The sequence below is a fragment of the Mustela lutreola genome, chromosome 10, assembly GCF_030435805.1.
Source record: "Mustela lutreola isolate mMusLut2 chromosome 10, mMusLut2.pri, whole genome shotgun sequence".
Classification (NCBI taxonomy): domain Eukaryota; kingdom Metazoa; phylum Chordata; class Mammalia; order Carnivora; family Mustelidae; genus Mustela; species Mustela lutreola.
Window position 1 is genome coordinate 24,039,427 of NC_081299.1, and position 10,446 is coordinate 24,049,872.

Genomic DNA, 10,446 nt, shown 5'->3' on the forward strand with positions numbered 1-10,446 from the left:
GTCTTTAAAATACCCTCTGGTTTAGTCCCAGCCCAGGTTCAGTCTCTGACAGGGTACTGACGGGTGTCCTTAACTGTTCTCTCCTACCGAGAGATCTTACACCCTGGAATTCCCTGCAGACCGTGTGGAGTTGTGGAGATGCTGTACATAGAAGCAGTTTGCAAACTGCAAAGTGCTATAAAAATGGGAAGTGTCATCATCTGTGTCTTACAAAAGACCATAGTAATCACCTTTAGAGGTCAAAAATACTCCCCACATATCTCCCACTTCCATTATTAACTTCTAGATCACCTCTATGATTACTCTAAACCCTTTCTTAACAAATATTTATTTTCCTATGATCATTGTTTTCTGTCCTCTCCCCTTTCGGCTCCCAGTATCATCTCAGATCATCTCAGGGAAAAATTGTCCACAGTCATGCTGTCCGTGAATAATTGTTATTACCATTTTGGTGTTTGTATATCCATTCTTTTTTCTGTATGTATATATCTGGATATAACATGTACGTCTGTATTTTACAAAAATGTGTCACATGCATATAGTTTTGTGTCTGCATCTTTTACTTAGTAAATCTTTAAAAGTTCTTTAGCTCACATAGTCTATAGCATAATGCCTAGTGGCTATGTGATTATTCCACATTTTGGGCCGACTTTGGTTGATATATAATCGGTCCCCTTTTATTGGATCACTTGGCTCATTCCGTGTTTTTATTGCTGTTGTGGTTACACTGCTGTACACGCACCTGAATACACAAGTGTGTATTTCTTTCACTTCTGGGCCTGTTTGTACTTTGAGCTCCTAAAACCTCTAGTATCTTCACCGTTTTTTGACCATGAACCCCAGTAAGAAATACATTGACACTTGCAGTCAAGGTCGCGCACATACGTTCTCGCTCTGAAGCCAGTTTTACAGGAGAGCAGTTACCTTTACTGTCCTTTTTTCTTAGTTTGTTTTGTTTAACACACACACACACTAGTCACAACCCACTAAACCAGCTCTAAGGCTTACTGATGGGTTACCACCCTCCGTTTGGGAAAAAGTTGTTGAGAGTAGCCAGTGTCATACCTACTCCCCGCTGGAAGAGGGAGGGAGGGAGAGGACTAGCGCTTGGATTATACAGTCCCGTTGTTGAATAGGCCCCACCTCACCGGGTTTCCTGGGCTGCTTGGGGAAAGGGGGTGAATGGCTTGTTAACAGTCTTACATTCACTCTCCCACACCCAGCGAGTGCTGTGAAACTTAATAAGCAACAGACGGACATCGCTGTGAATTGGGCCGGGGGCCTGCACCATGCAAAGAAGTCTGAGGCATCTGGCTTCTGTTACGTCAATGATATCGTCTTGGCCATCCTGGAACTGCTAAAGTATGCCTGCCTGGCCTTGTCTCTTGCAGGAGATCCTTAGGCCAGGTTCCCACTTCCCTCTCCCCCGGGCTTGCCTCCCTAGTTTGCTTTTCCTAGCGGTGTGCTGGCTAGGATGTGTTCATTGAGTGTCTCTGGCCATCCTGGGGTCCTGGTTTGATCTGAGCCCACGGCAAGATCAGGGGCAGGCGCTGCTCAGATCCTGCCTCCAGAGTGTCCCTGTGTGGCTGGAGTTGACCCTGGCTGTAGAGTAGGAAGATCGGACTTGGTCGGCTTGGTCAGGCCTCTGGAGACACCCTGCCGCTCTTCCACCTTCCTTCAGCCAGTTTCCACGTCTCTGGTGCTTAGAGATACCTGAGGGAGGCAGCCAGCCCGGTAAGCTGGGACCTGGCGCCCTTGGCGCGTCCCATTCCCAGAGAGCCCCCAGACCCCTGACCCCCTTCTGATCCTAGGTATCACCAGAGGGTGCTGTATATTGACATTGATATTCACCACGGCGATGGCGTGGAAGAGGCCTTCTATACCACAGACCGGGTCATGACTGTGTCCTTTCATAAATACGGAGAGTACTTCCCAGGAACTGGGGACCTACGGGTGAGAACTCCCTTCAGGGTCCTACTAGCTCACCCTCAGCTGCCAGCTCTAACTCTCCTATCTCATGTCACCAGAAACCACTTCCTGCCTCTTCTGCCATTCAGAACGCCATAGCCTGTTGTAGGGTACCTGCTCGGGTCTCCTTCCCTCCCTTATTCTGGAGGAAGGGAACAATGGGGCCCAAAGGGTTGGAGGGATAGGGGTCGCATGGCAGGTCCCTCCAGGCCATAACTAAGTTACATTACAGTACTCAGATGTCCCATATGACTTGAATTTTAGGCTAGAAACACCAGGTTCTCTCCTGGGGGCTAGGAATTGGGACCCTTATGGACCATCTCAAGGGTTCTTAACCTTCTCCTTTGATCACCTGTCCCTGATGGGCTCTGTCCCTAGGAAAGTGTCGGAAATGTTTTGTATCTGATACTGAATAGTTAATTAGACACCTCCCCTTAGTGAAGCCCATCAGTAGACCTCAGGATAAGAGTCCTCAGAAGCAAACTCAGTGAACTGTTGTTATATCTGCTTCTATTAACATGAAGATGAAACCAGCCCTATGGCATACGGTACCCCTCTGGTGAAAAAGTGGCAGTAATTCATTTGTTTGCTGTGGCAAGCATTTGAATAAGTGGGTATTTCCAATTTTAAAGAACTCTCCCACCTTCTCTGGGGAGGAAAAGGTTGTCCCAGGGTGGGTGTGATTTCTATGAGCTATCATTGGTAGCTCTGACCCAGTCCAAAGGTGGAGGTCTTGTGCTGTGGGGTGGGATAGTCCATCTCTGGCTCCATGAATAATTCTCAGGCTGGGCACGAGCTCAGTGGTGTGCCCAGAGGAATGAGCTAGACTTCCCCGTGAAAGGGATGGTATTAACCAAGAGGCCCCTGTTCTGTTCCTGGCTCCGCTCACGGGCCCCTCTTTTCGCTCTTAGAACCACTGCCTGTCCTTAGCCTTCCAGCCCCCATCCTTGAACCTCTTCTTCGCTTCATCTTTCAGTTTTACTTTAATGTCCCTCTTGATTAGGATATTGGGGCTGGCAAAGGCAAGTATTATGCTGTTAACTACCCGCTCCGAGATGGGATCGATGACGAGTCCTATGAGGCCATTTTCAAGCCGGTAAGTGGCTTATCCACCACCTGGGCTGCAGTCGGGCTTAGTCAAAGGGAGGGGTAGCAGAGCACCCCTAGCATGCGTCAGGAACCTCTCCCTCCCTGAGAAGCTGGTCGGGAAGGGAGATGTGTTTTGACCGTGGCTCATATGCTGTGTGCTCGGCTAGAGGAACGAAATTCATCCAAGTGTTTATTGGTGCCTTCTGTGGGTCGGGCCCTCTGTTGGAGACAAGACTACCTAAGGCATAAATCATGCCCTTGAAGACCTCACAGTCTACGTCGTGGGAGGCAGGCACACACACGACAGTGTGTGGTCATTACTGTTTTGGCAGGATGAACAGATGAGTGGGAGAAAAACCACTGCCTGGGCTGGGGTGAGGGTAGTCAGAGCCGATTTCATAGAGGTGGTGATATTTGATCTGGACTCTGAAAAATGAGGATTTGTCCATGTGAAGTAGGAGGTGGAGGCTGGAGGGCGGGGATGGCGTTCAGCAGGGCGAACAGCACTAGCAGAAGCACAAAGGTGCCAGTACGTAGCTTTGTGTAGGCCAGTGTGATGGGTGGGAGGACTGTTGGAGGATGTTGTAGGAAACGTATGTTGGGGTCGGTATTTCAAAGGGAGCCTTGAATGCCAAGCTGAGGAGTTAAATCTTCCGCCTGCAAGCCACAAGGAACCATTACTGGAGTATTAATGTAAAAAGTTCAGGTAGTCAAGTGCCTACTGTATGCTGCGTAGTAAGGGTGACAGCGAAGCCCAAGATATGGTCTTTGTCCTGGTAACCTCAAAATCTTGTCAGAAAGAGAAAGACAAAAGTAAGCCCCCCTCACGATATGAGGCTCAAAGTCTCTAGGACCGAGGTGTAGGGCAGGTGCAGCTCAGGGTCAGAAGTGGCACTGGAGTTGGGGCAATGAAAGAAAAGAAGGGAAAGATTGAGGGAAAGATGAAGAGGCTCTTCTAGATTCAACATTCCTAGAACTAGAAGGATCTCGGAGAGCCTTTCAAATTGGAAAACTGAAATCCCAAGTAGGGAAACAAGCGCCCCAGACCGATGTTCCCTATTTACCACCCAGCATGAGGGAGAGTGCAAAAGTGGGAGTGAATGATAGCGGGCAGAGGGACTACACCCACCCTTTGCAGCCCCGAGCATCACATAACTTTTCTTAAAGCCAGTGGTGACCAGGATGTGTCCTTTTAGGTCATATCTAAAGTGATGGAGATGTTCCAGCCCAGTGCGGTTGTCTTACAGTGTGGTTCCGACTCCCTGTCTGGGGATCGGTTAGGTTGCTTCAATCTGACCATCAAAGGTGAGACCGTGTAGCATAGGGATGGGTGGGCGGGTCCTGCAGGGTGCTCCTGTAACCCCTTTCTCCCACCAAAGGGCACGCCAAGTGTGTGGAGTTTGTGAAGAGCTTCAACCTGCCTATGCTGATGCTGGGAGGAGGCGGCTACACCATCCGTAACGTGGCCCGCTGCTGGACGTATGAAACAGCAGTGGCCCTGGACACGGAGATCCCAAATGGTAATAGCTCCAGGGCCAGGTTGGGTGGGGCAGAGCTGGAGCTCAGATGTCTGCAAGTTCAGGAGCCCTTTCCCGTTGGCCATGTGGCCTCTCCTCTTCTGATACTTGTCATTGATTTTCCTGCCTATTCACTTGTGATTGTCAGACCATCAGTTTTTCCTGAGTTCTTTTTGGACTCTGTCCTCCCTTCCTTTTGCTTCTGGTCTAGACGAAATTATCAGTGGTTATTTATAGCTTTGGAATTTCTACTTTATAGGGGAAGTGGGTAGTCATTGAGGACGTGCTCGCAGTGAGCATTGCCTAAGTTTTCCAAAACCAGGGGCTTGTGCCTTCTCTTCTGGAGAATGGCATTAAAAAGACTGAAACCCTATAAAGTACCCAAGTACTCTGTTAGATGGCTGGACTGACAGTTCCAGATAAACCTACAAATGCTTGGGCGCCTGGGTGGCTCAGTGGGTTAAGCCGCTGCCTTCGGCTCAGGTCATGATCTCAGTATCCTGGGATCGAGTCCCGCATCGGGATCTCTGCTCAGCAGGGAGCCTGCTTCCCTCTCTCTCTCTCTGCCTGCCTATCTGTCTACTGTGAACTCTCTCTGTCAAATAAATAAATAAAATCTTAAAAAAAAAAAAAAAAAAAAAAAAAAAAAAAAAACCTACAAATGCTTTTCTCAGGGTCCCATGGTAGCCAGGTCTCTTGACTCTTAACCTCCTGCCCCAATTAGAGCTTCCGTACAACGACTACTTCGAATACTTTGGACCAGATTTCAAACTTCACATCAGTCCTTCCAATATGACCAACCAGAATACCAATGAATACCTGGAGAAGATCAAGTGAGTATATCCCTAGACACCCCCTGACTGAACATTCCAGGCTCTGGTTTGTCCCTAACCAGAGCCCAGCCACCCTCTCTACCATTGGCCATAGACAGCGACTGTTTGAGAACCTGAGAATGCTGCCCCATGCACCGGGGGTCCAAATGCAGGTGATTCCTGAGGACGCCATTCCTGAGGAGAGTGGCGACGAGGATGAAGAAGATCCTGACAAGCGCATCTCAAGTAAGACCCAGACCCCGGGGCCGGTGCCTTCCCACTCAGTAGGTAGCTCTGACTTCCCACCACTGTTGGTTCCGCATTCCTCTCAAGCTACCCATCTGTTGGGAAACCCAAGTGCTAGGACTTGGAACAATTTAGGGACTCCTTGAGTTTCCTCCCCCTCTTCGTGGTCTCCCCTTCCCTTGGTGTCTTTTAGAGGGCACACAGGGAAGCACCGGGCACAGACCCTGAGGTAAAGCTCACCTCCTGCTGTCTCACCCACATTCCACATTGCCTCCCAGTCTGTTCTTCTGACAAACGAATTGCCTGCGAGGAAGAGTTCTCGGACTCTGATGAGGAGGGAGAAGGCGGTCGCAAGAACTCTTCCAACTTCAAAAAAGCCAAGAGAGTCAAAACTGAGGATGAAAAAGAGAAAGACCCAGAAGAGAAGAAAGGTGGGTTTGGGTCACGCCCAGCCTTGGGTCTTGAGCCCCAGACCACAGAGGAGGATCTGTATAGGGTATTGGGAGGAGAGAGCCGACTCAGGCCCTGCCTTTTGCCTGGTTCTGCCTCAGCTCCCAGAAGTAGCAGGCCTCACAAAAGAACGAAACTCGATTTGTCATCTCCACTGGCTGATTGAGAGCCCTGCCAAGCTCCGGAGCCAGGGACATGCCTGGGCTCCCCGTGGTCAGGAGTGTGGCTCTCACATACCACCCAAGCCCTTTTCCCAGCACTTCACCCCAGTTTCCCAGGGGGCTGCCTCCGCCCACCAGGTTCAGGCATTAGCAGGCTGGGAAACCGGTCTGACCTGTTTGTTCTCAACTGGGCTCAGTGGGAGGGCCTGGGATGGGCTTTTCTCTCTTTTGTATGTCCAGTGAGCTGTAGTGTTGGGGAAGGGGTTTTAGGCTAAGTAAAGATTCCATGGGTCTTTCTGGAGGGGAGCCCTTGGTCATCCCTGCACTCTTATGTTCTAGAAGTCATAGAAGAGGAGAAAACCAAGGAGGAGAAGCAAGAAGCCAAAGGGTGAGGAAGGAGCTGTCAGCTATCTCCCCAGCATTGGAGCACCAGCCCCGTTGTCCACTACGCTGAGGGGAGGCACAGGGACAGCTGGTGCAGTTTACAAAGACCTCTTTCAGGGACCAGTCTGTCCGTCTCTGCAGTTCTAGGCAGAACTAGGAAGCCTCAGCTCTCAGCAAGTCACCTGGGCAGCTGGGGTCCTATAGGAAGTCATTGTCCCCATGTTTTTGCCTCAAGGCCTCTGGGGTGCCTTATCTCATGCCAGTCTCTGCTCTCTCCACAGGGTCAAGGAGGAGGTCAAGTTGGCCTGAGCAGACCTCTCCAGTTCTGGCTTCCTGCCAAGTTCCCCACCTTCCTCCCACAAGCCCTCAGATTTTATATTTTCTATTTCTGTGTATTTATATAAATATATATTAAATATAAATATCCCCTGGGACTAGACAGGAACCAGGGCCCTGAGCCCAGGGCATGTGTTAGAGTGAGCTTTTCTAGTGGCTGTGGCTGCCTTGCTGCCACCCAGCCTTCCCCAGTTATTACTTTTGAACCATAAAGGGTGCCGGGTCTGGAAGGCATACTCTTAAGCAGCCATAGGACAAAATCTTGAAATGTCAAGTGCCTGCTTAGTAGCTTTGGAGAGGTGCCCTTATTGAGCATTCTAGGAGTGGTTGGGTCTTCAGAGACACCCCTCGCCCCCTGCCCAAATCAGGCTCCTTAAGGTAACATCAGCCATTTTAGGTTGGTTCTGTTACCATACCTTCCCCACTAGCCCCATGTGAGCCAAGGAACTCACACTGCCTGCCCTCTATCCTCACCCAATTCTGCAGGTGGAGATTGGTGGTCTAGTATCCTTTTTGAGATACTATTTTCATTTTTGTGAGAATCTTTGTAATAAATTGGTACATTTCTACATCCTCCTGAGTTTGTGTCCTAGCAGTGTCCCTGAGTTGATTTCTACTCCACTTCCGTGCCCTTCTGGTGTCCATGAGAACCTGGGCAACTCCCTGAACAACGTAACAACCCCACAGACTTACCCCTCACCTTAATCCCCGCCTCGAGGGTTGAGGTTAACCGATCTTCTTGCCCTACCCCCAGAAGACCACTCATTAAAAAGCACTACTAAAGGGACGACATTTATTCCTTCTCCAAATGTTACAGTAAAACCAGGTGGAAGAGAATGGTTTTAGCAGTTAGAAAAAAAAAAAAAAAGTACAAATCTGGGGTTTGGCCATTAAAAGTTATTTACAACAATGGGAGGGGGAAAAAAAGACAACGAGAAGTTGTTTCACATTACAGACCTCCCCCCCACACCCCAAAGCCTAATACTTGCTTGCCAAGTCAAAAAAGAGACACAGTCAATTCACAAGCTGGAGGTTTGAACTTGAGTAAGACATTTATAAAAACCTAGACAGGGGTAGTGTCCTCCCCAGCCCAGGTGCCACTAGGCACAGCACAAGAGACTAAAAACTCAACAGGGGGGAAGGCTGGACACTCAGGGTTTGGGAGTGTAGGCACCCCACATCTGGCTCAGGGATTTGGGGAGTAAACAAAACCTACTTGGAAAAGAACTGGGGAAGAAAACCAGCAATTGCCTTCTTCAGGGGTAGGGACAGCAGAGGTAGGGCCAGGGGCAGGAGAATTTCACATCACTAACCTAACTTGGGAAACTGCAAGGGACCATCCTCAACCGGCCTTAAGAGGAAGGCCAGATGGATGATGGGAGAATCCACAGGAGGGAAAAGGAGAGGGCAACGTGGCTGGGAGGGGGCAACAGCCCCTTCCTTTCTGGGCACAGGAAGGCAGCCAGGGCACCAGGTCCAGGCAGTGACCTCACAAGGACAGCACAGTTTTTGCAGCTTAGAGATCACCCACCTGCCCCCACCCAGCTACTCCTTCTGCTCGCAGGCAGGTGTAGGGCCACTCTCCGGCCCCGAGGGGGTGGATGGCTCTGCAGCCTGGGGCCCTGCCTCTTCTTCTGTGTCTCCTCCCTTGGAGGCAGCACTAGCCTCTGCCCCCTTGGCCTGGGGCTCCTGGCTTTCAGGGGTGGCAACAGCCTTCCCTTCCTGGGCTGTGCCTTCCTCGCCGCAGGCACCGATCTCCCCCTGCTCCTGCTCTTCCTCGGTGGGTGAGGAGGCAGACGAATCACCCCCACCCTCCTTCCGATTTCTCTTGAAGGACAGACCACTCAATTTGAAAGGCTTCTTGAAAGAGAATTTCTTCTTCTTCTTGGGGGTCTCCTTGGCGGGGGCATCCCCCTTGACCTCAGCGCCCTGGCTAGGAGGTGCTGGCTCGATGGCATCGCCAGTGGCCCCGGCTGCCTCCTCTGTTCCGTTCACGGGGGGCGACTCCCCTTCACCCTTGGGGGATAAGTCTCCATTGCTTTTCACGTGGCCATTCTCCTGCAGGGCAGAGGAGACAGCAATGAGGGCCAGGGCTCTACCCCTCCTCCCCCAGCCCGCCGCGGACCTCTTCCAGGCAATGGGATCCCGATTCTTCTGCAATCCGGAAGGCTGCTTGTAGCCTCACCCACACCGGGATCCCGTCAAACATCTCCCTCCTGTCCTCACGAGCGCGCGGGGGCCGAGCGCGCAGAGGCCGCGGCCGGCAGGAGGCGCTGGGGTCCCGTGGCCCCCCACCCACCTCCCCCGGGGCGCGCTCTCCATTCGGCGGGTACCCGCTCGCAGCCGCCGATCCCCGGCAGGCGGGCGAGCCCAACAAGCCGACATCGGGCGGGAAGCCGCCACGGGGCGCTCTTCTTCCCACCTGGACGGCCCATTTTCCCAGCCTCCCGCTTTGTGCAAGCGGCCCCCCACCCAGCTCTCCCCACATCTCGACTCCCCACTAAAAAAAGGCCGTGAGCCACCGAGGTCGAGTCTGCGGGTGGAGTGCCCTCCCCCCCGGGAACCCGCCCCGCGGCCCCTGGGCGCCCCCTTGGCGCGGCCGGGCAGCGCCTTTGTTCCCCGCGCGGCACTCGGGGCGGCCGGGGGCAGCGCCGGGGGCCGGGGCCGCAAACAAAGAAGGCGGCGGGGCCGGGCCGGTGCCCCCTCCCCGCCCCTCCCCTCGCTTCGCCCGCGGGGGCTGCGGCGCCGAGAACAAAGGGACCGGGCGGGGGAGGGGGCGCCGCGTGTCCCGGGCCGGACAAAGCGCGCGGCCCCGGCCCAGGGCCCCAGAGGGGGCGAGGTACGGGAGGAGGGGGCCAGGTCGGGCCGTGCCGAGCGCACCCACCTGTCCGTTGGCCTTAGCAGGGGAAGCGCCTGCTGCCTCCTCGGCGGTCACGTCGCCCCGGGGAGCCTTGGAGCTCTGACTGCCCATGATGGGGGGTCTGCTGGGGGGGGCGCCCGGGACCGCCCCGGGCTCGCGCCGCAGGGGATAGTTCGGCCGGGTCGGCCTGGCCGGCGGAGGGGTGGGGCTCGAGCCTGAGGGGGAGGGGTATCGGGGGGGGGTGGGAAACCGAGCTGCACCCCCTCTCGGCGCCCGACCCGCTAGCTGCGCCCGCCACCGCTCCGCTCCGCGCCAGAATGCCGCCCGCCGCCCGCCGAGCCGCCTTATATAGGCGCCCCGACCTCGGGGCGGGGCCGGACATTTAAATGAGCGCCCAATCGAGGAGCAGAGGCGGGCTCAAGTCCCGGGCTCCACTGGCACAGTGGGCGACGCCGGCGGTCTGGTACCCCTAGCTCACTAGCCTACCCCGGACGGGTGGGGTCCAACATGGGAAGGGGAGAGGCGGGTCCTTAAGCGAGCTGGCCAGAGGGGGGCTTCTAGAGGAAAGGGAAAGCAATCACTCTCTCCTCTCGCCGCCCAGCCCCCAGGGTGGACGCCCCAGC

At 53.7% G+C, this 10,446-nt stretch overlaps 2 protein-coding genes across 2 annotated transcripts in view; one reads left to right on the top strand and one right to left on the bottom strand.

Moving 5' to 3' along the window:
- HDAC1 (histone deacetylase 1) overlaps window positions 1-7,534 on the top strand; it is a 33,842-nt gene extending 26,308 nt beyond the window's left edge. Inside the window, exons 5-14 of the mRNA XM_059136266.1 lie at window positions 1,224-1,362; window positions 1,812-1,953; window positions 2,972-3,064; window positions 4,254-4,362; window positions 4,437-4,577; window positions 5,299-5,407; window positions 5,502-5,632; window positions 5,911-6,063; window positions 6,583-6,631; window positions 6,909-7,534. Of these exons, the coding sequence (XP_058992249.1) occupies window positions 1,224-1,362; window positions 1,812-1,953; window positions 2,972-3,064; window positions 4,254-4,362; window positions 4,437-4,577; window positions 5,299-5,407; window positions 5,502-5,632; window positions 5,911-6,063; window positions 6,583-6,631; window positions 6,909-6,936 (1,094 nt within the window). The 3' untranslated portion in view covers window positions 6,937-7,534. The remainder of the gene's footprint in view (window positions 1-1,223; window positions 1,363-1,811; window positions 1,954-2,971; window positions 3,065-4,253; window positions 4,363-4,436; window positions 4,578-5,298; window positions 5,408-5,501; window positions 5,633-5,910; window positions 6,064-6,582; window positions 6,632-6,908) is intronic.
- A 208-nt stretch (window positions 7,535-7,742) lies between these two features.
- MARCKSL1 (MARCKS like 1) lies at window positions 7,743-10,160 on the bottom strand. The gene is made up of 2 exons (XM_059136268.1): window positions 9,848-10,160; window positions 7,743-9,021 (listed from the first exon to the last, which is right to left on the bottom strand). The coding sequence occupies exons 1-2, from the start codon at window positions 9,932-9,934 to the stop codon at window positions 8,509-8,511; spliced, it is 600 nt and encodes a 199-aa protein (XP_058992251.1). The 5' UTR covers window positions 9,935-10,160; the 3' UTR covers window positions 7,743-8,508.
- Between the last annotated feature and the right edge of the window lie 286 nt (window positions 10,161-10,446).